The 16,252-nt window shown below is 42.2% G+C and overlaps 1 protein-coding gene across 1 annotated transcript; it reads left to right on the top strand.

The window, feature by feature from the left end:
* The first annotated feature begins 2,496 nt into the window (after positions 1–2,496).
* LOC115476597 (fungal protease inhibitor F-like) lies at positions 2,497–15,737 on the top strand. Its single transcript, XM_030213054.1, has 3 exons — positions 2,497–2,577; positions 4,467–4,499; positions 15,314–15,737. Exons 1-3 carry the CDS (start codon positions 2,538–2,540, stop codon positions 15,505–15,507), a joined length of 267 nt encoding a protein of 88 aa, XP_030068914.1. The 5' UTR covers positions 2,497–2,537; the 3' UTR covers positions 15,508–15,737.
* Positions 15,738–16,252: the final 515 nt, after the last annotated feature.

Consider the following 16,252-nt stretch of genomic DNA (forward strand, 5'->3'; position numbering starts at 1 on the left):
TGGGTTTTGGAGGCCTCCCATTTACCAGCACAATTGTTACAGGTAGGGGGGGATGGGCCTGGGTCCACCTGGCTGAAGTGCACTGCGGTACCCACTAAAAGTGCTCCAGGGACCTGCATACACGCAGGCCTCTAGGACTTGTTGCTGCTGTATAACATTGGCACACCAGTTGACACCTGAAGACTAATCTCTCCGAAAACGTCCTTTATTGGAATAAGCACGTTTACTCACAGTTAACTGCAGAGGTTGTGCCCCACTGGCAACGAGTATCCCTGGTACTGAGATTAGCAGTAGGTCAGAGCTGGCAGAATGCTGTACAGTGCCCTCTTTCAGCCACATTCAAGGTAAGAACTAAGTTGTCTAACGTGGCTAACACAGGAAAGGGAACTAAAACTGGCTTACAAAAATGGCTACTACCGCATGGACTACAACAGGAAACACAACAGGGCACACTCTGACCCAGTAGGCAGGGGGGAAAGCACCATGGGAGAAGAGCCTACCAACTACCAACATCATGAGACTGTAACACAAGCTAATGAAATCACGGAGCCCAATACCCTACACCCACCACAATGCAATGCTGATGTGACCCTGTAGTGCACCCGAGAGCCACATCTGACCCAGGGAAAGGGTGTGAGAGGATCGAACACATTCTGCTGTCATGGAGGTGGGTACGGCATTTGAGGCTGGCATACAGGCTGGGAAAAAACTTTTTAAAGTGGGGTTTGTTTGGTGGGAGGGGGTTAGTGACCACTGGGGGAGTCCGGGGACATCATCCCCGATTCCCTTCAGTGGTCATCTGGGCAGTTGGGGCACTTTTTTGGGACTTGTTCGTGAAAAAAAGGGTCCAAAAAAAGTGACCCAAAATCACGATAAAAACGCCTTTTATTTTTTGATTATCAGCTACAGACGCCCATCTCTCCTCGGCTGATAACCAAGCTCCAGTCCCGCCTCTGACACTCCTCTGACACACCCCCATCAACTTTATTCGTTTCCGCGACGGAGTGCAGTTGGAAACGCCCAAAATCGGCTTTCGATTATACCGATTTGGGCGCCTTTGCAAGAAAAACGCCCATCTCCCGATTTGGGTCGAAATATAGGCGTTTTTCTCTTTTGTTTATAAGCTGGAGGGTCAGCATTTGTGAGTCAGTGGTTCTGGATGATTGCAAATCCTACTTCTCAGTCACCTGGATCAGCAGTCAGCACTGTAATCCTCAAATGGTGCCGATGACCCCTAGTGGTAGTCTTGCAATACTACTACTAAGAGTCATCCTTCCAAAGACTCTCCCCATATACACCTTCTCACTCATGGGAAATCTAGTCAAAATAATATCCACCTTATAATCGAAAGAGAAAAATGCCCAAATTCCGACCCAAATCGGGAGATGGGTGTTCTTCTCCTGCGGGCGCCCAAATCGGTATAATCGAAAGCTGATTTTGGGCATTTTCAACTGCTTTCCGTTGCGGGGATGAACACATTGCAAGGGGGCGTGTCAGCAAGGTAGCGAAGGCGGGACGGGGCGGGACGGGGCGTGCTTACGAAATGGTTGTGTTTAGCTGATAATGGAAAAAAGAAGGGCGCTTTTGACGAGAATTATTTTATTTGGACCCTTTTTTTCACAACCAAGTCACAAAAAAGTGCCCCAACTGACCAGATGACCATCGGAGGGAATCGGGGATGACTTCCCCTGACTCCCCCAGTGGTCACCAACCCCCTCCCACCAAAAAAACCACCATTTAAAAACTTTTTTTCCAGCCTGTATGCCAGCCTCAAATGTCATACCCAGCTCTATGACAGCAGTATGCAGGTCCCTGGAGGAGTTTTAGTGGGTGCAATGGACTTCAGGCAGGCGGACCCAGGCCCATCCCCCCCCTACCTGTTACACTTGTGGTGGAAACCTACCCCAAACCCACTGTACCCACATGTAGGTGCCCCCTTCACCCATAAGGGCTATGGTACTGGTGGATAGTTGTGGGGAGTGGGTTTTGGGGGATGTTTGGAGGGCTCAGCACCCAAGGTAAGGGAGCTATGCACCTGGGAGCAATTATTGAAGTTCACTGCAGTGCCCCCTAGGGTGCCTGGTTGGTGTCCTGGCATGTCAGGAGGACCAGTGCACTAGAATGCTGGCCCCTCCCATGACCAAATCCAAGGCATTTGGGTCGTTTTTTAGATGGGCGTTCTCAGTTTCCATTATCGCTGAAAACCGAGTTCATCCATCTCCAAGGTCGACCTAAATGTTGGGATTTGGGCAGCCCAGACCGTATTATCGAAACAAAAGATGGGCGCTCATCTTTTTCGAAAATACGGTTTGCTCCGCCTCTTCCCTAGGACATTCCCGGAGATGGATGCCCTTAAAGATGGGCGCCCCTTTCGATTATGCCCCTCTATTATCAGGATAACTATCTGTAGACTATCTTGCTAAAGTTTACTTAGACAACTTATCTGTTTGGAACTTTACTGAATATTGACCTCATATATCTACTCTTTTCAGGTTTTTTTTATATGCATCTGCTTTGAAAAATCAAGGGACTTCAGAATGAAAAGCTTCCATCTGACCCTTCTGCTACTGGCATTGGGTAAGAAGCCATTTTGTAAGAGTTAAATATATATAAAAGAGAGCAGTTAAAAACAATGGAAGGCACAACAATTCTAGAATGCTCATCAGTGGGTGAAAGTGGGTGGAGTGAGCACTAAAATATGGAAAACATTTTTTACAGAAATGTCACTGAATGCATGAAATGCGCATTGGGAACAGACTCCTAGTGCAGGCAGTGAAGAGGATAGAAACTCACTAAATCCTGGGTCATACTATGAAATTTAGAACATTGGGTCTACCCAACAAGTGAAAAGATATTCTAACTATTGCTACAACATGGAAGGTTCCACAATAGGGTTCACCACTCAACAAAATTGAATTATTAGATTCAACTGTGTGATTCGTCTTGCCGTATAAAGGTTCCAATGAACTGATGTGGCCACATTTTGGCAAAGTTGCCGGCTTTAGAGACCATGAACTGATAAAATACAGCTAGTCAAAAGAAAACGAGGGACTCTTTTACAAAGCAGCGGTAAGCTCAATGCAGGCTTACGCTTTCTAAAATAGAAGTACCGCTGGGGTACCGCATGAGCCCAGCAGTAGTTTCCATCCCCATTTCCGGTGTCGGTGTGTACCTGGCATTAATTGGGCAGTGCTGTGCAAAACCTCAATGGATGGCGCTAAGTGCTCCCCCTGAAATGGGTGCGTGTCAACTGCTTCACTTGCCGCATAGCCATTTCTTTTTAAAAAGAAAGACCTGCCTTTTGCCCGCTGCAATAAAAGGGGGCCTTGGCGCATATCAAAAACACACGCCAATGCCAGCTCAGGCCCCCTTTTGTCGCAGCTTTGTAAAAGGACCCCTGAGTCAGCAACGGTATATCATCTCAATTCATCTCCTTCTCTCAACTTTCTGGAACTTCTTTTGTGATCACAGTGTTCTCTCTTGGTGTGTCACTACTCTTTTGTCAGATTAAAGCAATCTATCTAGTTATCTATATATTTAGTTATGTCAGACTGCATAAAAGGTTGTCCTAACCCTAACCAGCTAATTTATTGTGCTAAGTTTAGCACTGCATATTTAATTGGTCTGGTTTAACCAGATAAGTCAGTTGAATATCTAGAAAAGGTTATGAAAATAAGTTGTACAGCGCTGCGTAACCCTAGTAGTGCTCTAGAAATGTTAAGTAATAGTAGTAGTAGTAGTTATAATAACATAGTAAATAACAGCAGATAAAAACACACATGGTCCATCTACTTGGCGCAATAAGTCAGCCAGAGCCACACCTGCCACTCTGTGCAGATTACACTCTGTCATAATCAAATACTAGTATATCAAATAAGGCAATCACATAATCACAGAAGAGTGTTTTTTTTTATGCAGCCTAGTCACATTCATTGATTAAAGCAGCAATCCAACAATGTTGCAAACTGATAACATTTTACTTACTATCAACCTTAAAGTATCTACCCTTATCCTCTGAAATACACTCATAGTACATGTTATCAATGCAACACATGGTTGGACCTGCTCCATTATTGTGCTTACAGCAAAAGTGCATTAGTACAGACTTGCCTCCAGGTAAGAAACAGCACTTGGGTTCTTCTAAAGACCAACCTACCTCAGTGCAGTTTCCTTTTCCTCCTGTGCACAACTTCCGCTGTGCCAGAGCATACCATTTCACGACAGATTCTTCCTTCTTCTAAAGTGCTGGTCAGTCACTGATGAGTCCTAGATCACTGGTATTGTTAAGGGCTTACTTATCAGAGGTACATTCCCATTCCATGGGAGTTATCCCTGTTCAGTTATCCTGCTAACTAACAAGATATGATTTTGTTGAATATTAGCTCTGTTTCTGGAAGTTATTTGTTCTGATATTGTCCAGAGCAATCCAACATTACTAACTAGTTTTCCTTCTGCTTTCTTTCCAGCTTTGCAGTTGCTGTTTTTGGAACAAATAAGAGGTAAGAGAGAGACATAAGTACATAAGTATTGCCATACTGGGACAGACCAAAGGTCGATCAACCTAGTGTCTTGTTTCCAACAGTGGCCAATCCAGGTCACAAATACCTGGCAAGATCCCAAAAAAGTACAAAACATTTTATGCTGCTTATCCCAGAAATAGTGGATTTTCCCTGTCCATTTAATAATGGTCTATGGACTTCCTTTAGGAAGCTGTCCAAACCTTTTTTTAAACTCTGCTAAGCTAACCGTCTTTACTACATTTTCTGGCAATGAATTCCAGAGTTGAATTACACGCTGAATGAAGAAAACTTTTCTCAGATTCGTTTTAAATTTACTACTTTGTAGCTTCATCGCATGCCCACTAGTTTTAGTATTTTTGGAAAGTGTAAACAGACGCTTCACATCTACCCTTTCCACTCCACTCATTATTTTATAGACCTCTATTATATCTCCTCTCAGCCGTCTTTTCTCCAAGCTGAAGAACCCCAGCCACTTTAGCATTTCCTCATAGGGAACTTGTGCCATACCCTTTATCTTTTTCGTTGCCCTTCTCTGTACCTTTTCTAATTCCACTATATCTTTTTTGAGATGCGGCAACCAGAATTGAACACAATATTCGAGGTGCGGTCGCACCATGGAGCGATATCAAGACATTGTAACGTTCTCATTTTTGTTTTCCATTCCTTTCCTAATAATACCTAACATTCTATTTGCTTTCTTAGCCGCCACAGCACACTGAGCATAAGGTTTCAACGTATCATCATCCTTGCATGACATAGCTATAATTCGGGTTTCTCTTTCCCGCATACATCACTTTGCACTTGCTCACATTAAACGTTATCTGCCATTTAGACGCCCAGTCGCCCAGTCTCCCAGTCTCGTAAGGTTCTCTTGTAATTTTTCACAATCCTCCCGCGATTTAATGACTTTGAATAACTTTGTGTCGTCAGCAAAGTTTATTTATTTATTTATTGTATTTGTATCCCACATTTTCTCACCTTTTTGCGGGTTCAGTGTGGCTTACAATATGAGTTAAATCTTGGAAATACAATTTGTTACAGATTGGTTATGGATTACATTTTGTATAATTATGCGAAACAATTGGAGTGTCCTTGGGAGTGTAACAATGGAGCACAAACATTGAAACATTGGGAGGAGACAATGGGAGCTTAGAGGGCGATAAGAAGGCATAAAGACATATGATATATATCTTTCTGTGATTGAAGTTATGAGTGATGTGATATTACGGGAATGAGAGTTCCGAGGTGAATGTGTGATGCATTCGTGAATAGTAGGTGTGGACTTTATGTTTTTTGTTTTTTTCCGTAAATCTTTTCGAAAAGATGGGTCTTCAGTGATCTGCGGAAGGAAGCTTGCTCATTGATTGTTCTTAAGTTGCGTGGCAGTGTATTCCAATACTGCGTGCTCATGTGAGAAAAGGTTGATGCATGTAGCGTTTTGTATTTCACGCCTTTGCAATTGGGGAAGTGGAGGTTTAAGAAGGTTCGGGATGATCTTTTGGCGTTTCTGGGTGGTAGGTCTATTAACTCAGACATGTAGGCTGGGGCTTCGCCGTGAATGATTTTGTGGACTAATGTGCATACTTTGAAAGTGATGCGTTCCTTTAGTGGAAGCCAGTGTAGTTTCTCTCGTAATGGTTTTGCACTCTCATATTTTGGTTTTCCAAAGATGAGTCTGGCTGCCGTATTCTGGGCTGTTTGAAGTTTTCTCAGTGTTTGTTCTTTGCAACCTGCGTATAGTGAGTTGCAGTAATCCAGATGGCTGAGCACGAGGGATTGTACTAGGCTGCGAAAGACGGATCTTGGGAAGTATGGTCTTATCCTTTTAAGTTTCCACATGCTGTAGAACATCTTTTTAGTTGTGTTGTTAGCATGAGTATCGAGCGTTAGGTGGCGGTCGATAGTGATTCCAAGAATCTTTAGCGTTTCTGAGATTTGAAGGTTCAGGTTTGGTGTGTTTATGGCTGTGAATTCTTTTGTGTTGTATTGGGAGGTGAGTATTAGGCATTTAGTTTTTTCTGCGTTTAATTTCAGACGGAATGCATCTGCCCATGTGTTCATGATGTGTAGACTTTGATTGATTTCGTTGAGGATTTCGTTATTGTCTTGTTTGAAGGGGATGTATATTGTCACATCATCAGCGTATATATATGGGTTGAGGTTATGGTTTGATAGGAGTTTTGCCAGCGGGATCATCATTAGGTTGAAGATGGTTGGTGAGAGAGGTGATCCCTGTGGAACTCCACATTCAGGTGTCCATGCTTTAGACGTGGTCGAATTTGATGTGACTTGATACGAACGTTGGGTTAGGAACCCTTCGAACCAATTCAGGACATTTCCTCCAATGCCAAAGTATTCGAGTATGTGTAGTAGGATTCCGTGGTCAACCATATCAAAGGCACTTGACATGTCAAATTGTAGGAGGAGTATATTGTTGCCAGTTGCAATTATTTGCTTAAATCTAGTCATAAGGGTGACTAATACTGTCTCTGTGCTATGATTCGACCAGAATCCTGATTGGGCGTCATGCAGTATTGAGTGTTTGTTTAGATAGTTTGTAAGTTGTTTGGTTACCATTCCTTCAGTTATTTTGGTTATTAGTGGTATGGATGCTACTGGCCTGTAGTTGGTTATATCACTGGTGCATTTCTTTGTATCTTTAGGGATTGGGGTGAGTAGGATTTTTCCTTTTTCTTTTGGGAAGAGTCCATTCTGTAGCATGAAGTTCACATGGCTCGTTAGGTCTATTATGAATTGTTGAGGAGCAGATTTCATGAGGTAGTTTGGGCACGTGTCTAGTTTGCAGTGGGATTTGGCATTTTTTTTGAGAGTGTCAGAGATGAGGTCTTCTGCTAGTGTTTCAAATTCGGTCCATGTTCTGTCTGCAGGGTATGTTCCTTCTTCTGGGTCAAGACAGTCTAGGAGTGTGGCGTACTTTATAGGGCTTGCGGGTATTTTGAGTCGTAGTTGTATAATTTTCTCCTTGAAGTATTTCGCAAGGTTGTCCACATCTGGTACATCTTTGCCGTTGTTTGTGGCTGGTGTGGTGTCTAACAGTTTATTCACTAGGTTGAAGAGTTTATGTGTGTCCTTGTAGTTTGGTCCTATTATTGTTTTGTAATGTAGTCTTTTGGTCTGTTTTATGGTGTATTTGTATTTTCTCCGAAGTAGTTTCCATGCGTTTAGTGTTTGTTCGTCTTTCTTTTTGTTCCATTCTCGTTCTAGTTTCATGACTTGTGTTTTAAGTTTTTTCAACTCTTCGGTGAACCATGGATTTCTTTTTTTCCTGTGTGATGTTCTGGTTTGGATTGGGGCGACTTTGTCTAGTATTGTTGTACATTGATTGTCCCATTCTTGGAGGAATTGGATGGTGTCAGCGTTTGTTGGCCATTCGCTTTGGTAGATCTGTTGCCAGAATATTGTAGGGTCTATTTTTCCTCTCGTTGTGTATGTTGTTCGCTCCTGTTTATTGCTTGTGTTTATGTGTGCTTTTCGCCAGCAGAGAGAGACATTTGCTTTGTGGTGGTCTGACCATAACGTAGGTGTCCATCTTGTGTCAGTAATTGTGATGGTTGAATCCGGTTCGAATTTATTTGTTATGATATCAAGTGTGTGTCCTTTTTTGTGTGTTGGTTGCATATTGGGTACTTGTAAGTCCCAGAGTTTTAGGTATTCTTTGCATTCTCGTGTGCTTGGTGAGGTGTCATCTTCTAGGTGTAGGTTGATGTCTCCTAGTATGAGGATGTTTGAGGCAGACATGCAGGAATTTGAGATGAAATCCATGAGTTGTGCTTGGGAGTCTTGCCATTTTCCTGGTGGCCTGTAGAATAGGATGGTGTTAAGATGCCCTATTAGGTTTGGATGATTAATTCTAGTCGATGCTATTTCGAGTTGTGGCGAGGTAGATTCGCCCGTGATTGTGATGGTGAATTCGGGTTTGTAGATAATAGCTATTCCGCCTCCTCTTTTTTTCCCATTTCTTGTCCAATGGGTGATTTTGTATTCTGGTGGGCATATTTCTAAAATGGTGGGGTCTGTAGGGCTATGGAACCAGGTTTCTGTGATGAATAAAAGGTCTAATTTATCTGTTGTGATCCAGTCTAGTATATCTACTGAGTTGCTTACTGCTGATCTTGCATTGATATATCCTAGTTGGATTGAGTGGTATGGTTCCGTGGGGGGGGTTCGATGTGCTTATTTTTATTAGGTGTCTGTTTCTTCGGTGGTTGAATTTGTTATTGTTGTTGTTTTCATCTGTTAGTCGGCGGTATTCATATCCAGAGATTGTTCCGTTTGGTTGGTTGTTTTGTTTTTGGTTTGGTAGGTTGTTGATCGGTTGTGTATAGGATTGTTGTATTGTGGGTGAGTTGTTATGGATGTTCTTTAGGGTGGGCATTGTGTTTATGTGAGTGTTGTGTGGTTTGCGGGCAGTGGTGTTGGTGTTGTTTTGGTTGTAGGTTGTGAGTGTGTATAAGAGTAAGGAGAGACAATGGATGGTTAGGAGTGTTTTACTGGTGTACATGTCTATGTCTAAGGCGCTGTGGCAGACGTTCAGTTGTACGGACAGCATGAAAAACGTGTTTACAAAGCTCACGTATGCTTTGAAGAGTTATTGGGGGTGATGCAGTTACCCACTGGAGATTATTTGCTCATTGTAAACTAAGAAAAACTTCCCAATCCCTGTACTTTATAGCCTGCAGCAAAAATTAGCTGAGAAATAAAGTTCTGCATTGGGTCAGCAAGAATTTCTTCCAACCTGCTCATATTAGCCCTCTCCTCAAGTCACTTCACTGGCTTCCTATCCAGTTCCGCATACAGTTCAAACTCCTCTTATTGACCTATAAGTGCATTCACTCTGCAGCTCCCCAGTACCTCTCCACTCTTATCTCTCCGTACATTCCTCCCCAGGAACTCCGTTCACTGGGTAAATCTCTCTTATCTGCAACCTTCTCCTCCACTGCTAACTCCAGAGTCCGTTCCTTTTATCTTGTTGCACCATATGCCTAGAATAGACTTCCTGAGCCGGTACGTCAAGCTCCATCTCTGACCGCAGTGGCGTACCAAGGGGGGGGGGTGGGGGCGGTCCGCCCCGGGTGCACGCTGCTGGGGGGGTGCCGCGGCATGCGCCTGCTCTGAGTTCGCTAAACTTCTTTGCTCATTTGCTGCAGCTCCCTCTGCCCCGGAACAGGTTACTTCCTGTTCTGGGGTAGAGGGAGCTGCAGCGAACGAGCAAAGAAGTTTAGCAAACTCGGAGCAGGCGCACGCCGCGGTCCCCCCCCCAGCGGCGTGCACCCGGGGGGGTGTCATTTCGCCGGGGGGGGGGAAGGTGTAATTTAGTGGGGGGGGGGCACGCTGCACCCAGGGGGGGGGGCGCATCGGCGCTCCGCCCCAGGTGCCATCCAGGCAAGGAACGCCACTGTCTGACCGTCTTCAAATCTAAGCTAAAAGCCCACTTTTTTGATGCTGCTTTTAACTCCTAACCCTTGTTCACTTGTTCAGAACCCTTATTTTATCACCCTCACTTTAATGTTCCCTTATCCCTTGTTTGTCTGTCCTAATTAGATTGTAAGCTTTGTCAAGCAGGGACTCTCTTCATGTTCAAGTGTACAGCGCTGCGTATGTCTAGTACCGCTATAGAAATGATAAGTAGTAGTAGTAGTAGTGTTATGGAACACCAGAGCTAGGTTCATTTCAATGTACCACATCATCAGTTCCCTCTCTGCATTCCCCCCCCCCCCCCCCCCACCAGCATCATCACCAACCTTCCCTTTCTCCCATGATTCAGTGCTTCATGCCTGATACAACTGGAGGAGATCACACAGGAGGTTGGAAGTAGACCAAAAAGCAAGACTTTGGCACATCAGCAGGGGTGTCTCTCTCTGTCTGTCTGTCTGTCTCTCTCTCTCTCTCTCTCGATCCCAAAACAGTAAAAAAAAAAGATTTTATGCTGCTTATCCTAGAAATAATCCAAACCTTTTTAAAACCCTGCTAAGCTAACTGCTTTTACCAATTCCGTAGTTTAATTACACGTTGAGTGAAGAAATATTTTCTCCCTTTTGTTTTAAATTTACTACTTAGGAGCTTCATTGCATGTCCCCTAGTCCTAGTATTTGTGGAAAGTGTAAACAAGCGATTCATAACTATCCAGTCCATTCCAATCAATATTTTATAGACCTCTATCATATCTCTCCTCAGCCGTCTCTTCTCTGAGCGGAAGAGCCCTTGCCGCTTTAGCCTTTCCTCATAGGGAAGTTATCTCCTCGGTACATTTTCTAATTATGCTATAACATTTTTGAGATGTGATGACCTGAAATACATATAGGATTTAAGTTGTGGTCGCACCATAGAATGATACAAAGGCATTGTAACATTCTCATTTTTGTTTTCCATTCCTTTCCTAATAATTAGTAGATTCTACTTGCTTTCTCAGTCACTGCTGCATGCTGAGCAGAGGGTTTCAATGTATCATCAACGATGATACCTAGATCCTTTTCCTGGTAGTGACTCGTAATGTGGAACCTTGTATCATGTAACTATAATTTGGGTTCATGTTTCCCACATGCATCACTTTGCACTTGCTCACATTAAACACCATCTGCCATTGGGATGCCCAGTCTACCAGTCTCATATTGTCCTCTTGCAATTTTTCACAATCCGCTTGCAATTTAACAACTTTGAATAAATTTGTGTCATCAGCAAGTTTAATTACCTCACTAGTTATTCCCATCTCTAGATCACTTATAAATATGTTAAAAGCAGCAGTCCAGCACAGACCCCTGGAGAACCCCACTATCTACCCTTCACCATTGAGAATACTGACCATTTTAAACCTACTCTCTGTTTTCTATCTTTTAACCAGTTTTTAATCCACAATAAGACATTCAGACTCATTTTCAAAAAAGATAGACGTCCAAAAAGTGACATAAGTCAGCATTTGGACGTTTATCTCACAGACACATCCAAATCAGTATTATTGAAACCTCTTTTTGGACGTCTTTCTCTGAAGTCCGTCAGAAGGATCTCAAAGGAGTGTGCCAGGGGCGTGTTCAAGGCGGGACTTGGGTATTCCTAAGACTTGGACGTCCAAGAGACGTTTTGAGCTAGACTTGTTTTTATAAAAAAATAAATAGCTGCAGTGGGAATTGAACCCACTTCCCCATGATCAAAGTCTGCTGCTCTAACCACTAGGCTACTCCTCTACTCCACACAAGAGGAGCCCCAAATGACCAGATGACTACTGGAGAGACTCAGGGATCACCTTCCCTTACTCCCCCAAATCACAAAACATTTTTCCAAACAGCATTTTCAAAAGGAAAAGATAGACTTTTTTTTTTTTTTTTTTAGAAAATTACCTTTCCTGTTCGGAATTTGGACATCTTTGTAAAACGTCCAAATTCTGATTTAGACATTTCTTTCGAAAATGCCCCTCATTGTCTCCTGTCCTATGACTTTCTAAATTCCTCAGGAGTTGTTCATGAGGTACTTTGTCAAATGCCTTTTGAAAATCCAGATATATAATATCGACTGGCTCACCTTTATCCACATATTTATTCACCCTTTCACAAAAGTGTAGCAGATTTGTGAGGCAAGATTTCCCTTGACCAAATCCATGTTGGCTTTGAGGGGAATAATCGAACGGCGCCGGCGATGTATTTTGGCGCCGCCGCAAAGAGCTGGCCAGAACCGTATTTTTGAAAAAGATGGCCGGCCATCTTTTGTTTCAATAATACGGAAATTAATCAGTCACCAGACCCTAATGAGCTAATTGCAGCATTAACTACATATTGCGGAATGGGGCAGAAAGCAACAAGTTGTGTACTAAATGTTCTGCATATCTGCTGCATTAACAGTTAACATTACCTCAGTAAGTAGCTCTTTTACCACTCTGCAGTTAGAGCTACCATGGCGTTGTCATGTGCCCTGTGGTAGTTCCCATCCCCACACTTGCAATTTCCAGTGAGACTGAAATATTTTTTATTTTGTACCACCAGGTTAGCGCAGGAGCTATTACCATCACCTAAATAGGTGGCGGTAAGGGCTCCCTCCGGAAATGGCCGTGCGCCAATTGCTGTGATAAGCGCAGGGTCATTTCTTTTTTGGGGGGGGCAGAAGCAACCTTTTACATGCTACGGTATAAAGGAGCCTCAGTGCATGGCAAATTTATGTGCCAGTGCCACCACAGGCCTCCTTTTACTGCAGCTTCGTAAAAAGGGTCCTAGGTGCATTAAGAGATAAATTCTCCCGCATGTTATTAAGTCACACACTCAAATTTGGCTGTTTTCCAGATTTGCGCACGCAACTTATGAAGGCTTTTCCTAAGCCACAGTAGCATTTTTAGCTCATGGTAGAAATCAACTGGCGGTAAATACCAAGATGCTCATAGGAACATAATGGAAATCTCAGCGTTTAGCGCCAGCTGATTTATATCGTGAGCTAAAAACGCTACGACGACTTAGTAAAAGACCCCTTAATTAGTTAAGAAGCTAATCAATATTAGCTTGTTAAACTACTAGTTTGTTTCATCATTATCATGTTCGTGTGTTAAACTACTATTATGTTTTTTCAATATCATGTTACCCAAGATCCTTCTATAATACTAATTGTATATCTTCTTATATGCTTCCACTATTCACGATGATTGTAAGCCACGTTGAGCCTGCAAAGAGGTGGGAAAATGTGGGATACAAATGCAATAAATTTAATTTAATCAGCACCAATAATTGCCACTTAAGCAATTGACATTAATTGGCATTAATTAGAATTTACAACCACAATTGTCCAACTGTATTCTGTAATATTTCATAAATTTTAAGTCTCATAGTTGAAACAGGTTTGTGGCAGTGGACATGGAATGGGAGGGTTGTGGGCATTTCTAAAATTTGTGTGTATTGTTGTAGAGCGAGCAAATTTAGGCTTATTCTAAAAAGTGCACCTACATTTAGGTTTACTAAGCAGTATTTTTTTCAGCACCGATTTTTCAGGCACCATATAATCTAGCCCCATATGTGAATGACCAGAATATGTGTATGCACTATCCAGTTACATGTTACTGAATACCTGGGTATCAACCAGTCAGTGGGAGATAACTGGCTAGGAGAGGATCCTATATTGTTATTGCTAGCTGAATGGTGTCCAGATTACATTCGGCAATCATAAGTGAGGTGATTAAATTTGCAGATGACACAAAACTATTCAAGGTTGTTAAAACACATGCAGACTGTGAAACATTGCAGGAAGACCTTAGGAAATTGGAAGACTGGGCATCCAAATCGCAGATGAAATTTAATGTGGACAAATGCAAGGTGATGCACATTGGAAAGAATAATTAGAGTTATATTTGCCTGATGCTAGGGTCCACCTTGGGGATCAGCACTCAAGAAAAAGATCTAGGTGCTGTTGTAGATAATACGCTAAAATCTTTTGCTCAATGTGCGGCGGCAGCCAAAAAAGCAAATAGGATGCTCGGAATTATTAGGAAAGAGATGGTGAATAAGATTGAAAATACTATAATGCCTCTATTGCTCCATGGTGCGACCTCACCTTGAGTATTGTATTCAGTTCTGGTCGCCATAACTCAAAAATATTATAATGAAATTAGAAAAGGTTCAAAGAAGAGCGATCAAAATGATAAAGAGGATGGAACTCCTCCTCCTACTACTACTACTACTTATCACTTCTATAGCGCTACAAGGCATATGCAGCTCTGTACACCATACATAAAAGACAGTCCCTCCTCTCATATAAAGAAAGACTAAAGAGGTTAGGGTTTTCAGCTTGGAAAAGAGACGGCTGAGGAGAGATATGATTGAGCTGTACAAAATCCTGACAGGTGTAGAAGTGAATTGATTGTTTACTCTTTTAAAAAGTACAAAGACAAGGGGACACTCAAGTTACATGGAAATACTTTTATATCAAATAAGAGGAAATATTTTTTTCACAGTTAGACTAGAAGAAATCACATGTTTTAGGAGAAATGAAACTTACAACAGCATATAAGTGCAGAATGAGAAAGCCTAGCTGAACAGTCTTATAGCTCAGCCTGCTTCAGAGGGATAATCACTTTTGTAATGACTTAGAGAAATACCAATACAGATTTTACTTGGTTGCGCCTAATCTAAGTCTGAATTGTCTCTCTTATTCCAGCCAAGGAGCTTACTTCTGGGGGCTGAAGTGTTTCCCCTCCTAAGGGATAAAAGAGGGTAAACATCACTCACTCAACGATCAGTTAAGCTCTAGAACTCTTTGCAGGAGGATGTAGTAACAGCGGTTAGCGTATCTGGGTTTAAAAAAGGTTTGGACAAGTTCCTGGAGCAAAAGTCCATAGTCTGCTATTGAGGCAGTGGGATTTATGGCATGGAATGTTGCCATGATTTGGGTTTCTGCTAGGTACTTGTGACCTGGCTTGGATACAAGATACTAGGCTAGATGGACCATTGGTCTGACCCAGTATGGCTACTCTTATGTTATGTTCTTTATGTGAACACACTTTCAAGCCCATTTACCAGATTTCTACAGTTTCATTTACAATGTGTGCCAGAGCTGGAAAACAAAGTGATAAAATTTGTCATTTGCACAATATTTTGTAATATTGAAAATATTAATGACTCTTCTATGAATATATTAAATATATGGAAGAAATATCTATGGATACACAGGTAAAACGACGTGTATTCTGCATTTGCCACAGATATATTTACTCATCATCTCTGCTTCTGAACCTCAGAGACCAGATGCAATCATCTTAGTTTAATTCCTAGATTGTGATAAAGACTCTTTTCTTTCTTTTCCTACAGCGATTTCCTGCCCAAAAAATAGTCACTTCACCGAATGCGATCCCAGTCCCTGTGAAGTGACCTGTGACAGGAGGTCATTCCAGTGTAATACTATGTGCCAACTGGGGGAATTTTGTGCATGCGATCCAAACTACATCCGAGACTCGAAAGGGATTTGCATCCCTCCAAGCCAGTGCCCTCAGACAGCCAAATAAAAAGTCCTTTCATAGAAATTTATATCATGATGGCAGTTAAGACCAAAACATCAATCAAGTGTACCAAACATACTTCTTTCCAGTTAAACTCTGACTTTAGAGTCATTTATTTGCAGTTGTGGATCCTCTGTGCTTATCCTAGGCTTTGTCTCTAGCAACTCCTCTGGGAATCTGTTTTGTGTATCTACGACCCCTTCTGATCATCGTTTCTGGGCTTTTTGTTTCAATACTTATTTGTCATTAATAAAAATTTGCTTTGTGTGTATTATTTATATCTTTCATGTAATTGTGCCCTTCTTCTCTCCTTTAGGATTGTAAGAAATATAGAAATATATGGCATTTTCACTGTATCTTAGCTGTTTGAATCATTGCACAAAGGAATCTGTACTAAGCAGGAGAAAGGGAAGGAAAAAGGGGTAAGAAGTCCATACACACCGCTGGCAGACAAGCTTACCAGCCAAGGTCACATCTGTGAGGTAACAGGGAACTATGAACAAAGAGACTCCAGAGAAGGAAGGGGGGGAGTTAGGGGGAAGAGAGTGAAAAGTTCAGAGCTGTTGCTACACAGAACCCTAGCAGACAGGCAGACGACTATCAACCAATGAGAAAAACTTAGGGGCAGACACTTAAATGTAACTATAAAGTCTGTGGAATCTTATAGAAATCTGTGTGTGTATAGAGACAAGCTCCAAGTTAGAGCTAATGGAATATACACCCATTCTTGCAAGGATGATTAATTTATTAA

The sequence above is a fragment of the Microcaecilia unicolor genome, chromosome 8, assembly GCF_901765095.1.
Source record: "Microcaecilia unicolor chromosome 8, aMicUni1.1, whole genome shotgun sequence".
Lineage (NCBI taxonomy): Eukaryota > Metazoa > Chordata > Amphibia > Gymnophiona > Siphonopidae > Microcaecilia > Microcaecilia unicolor.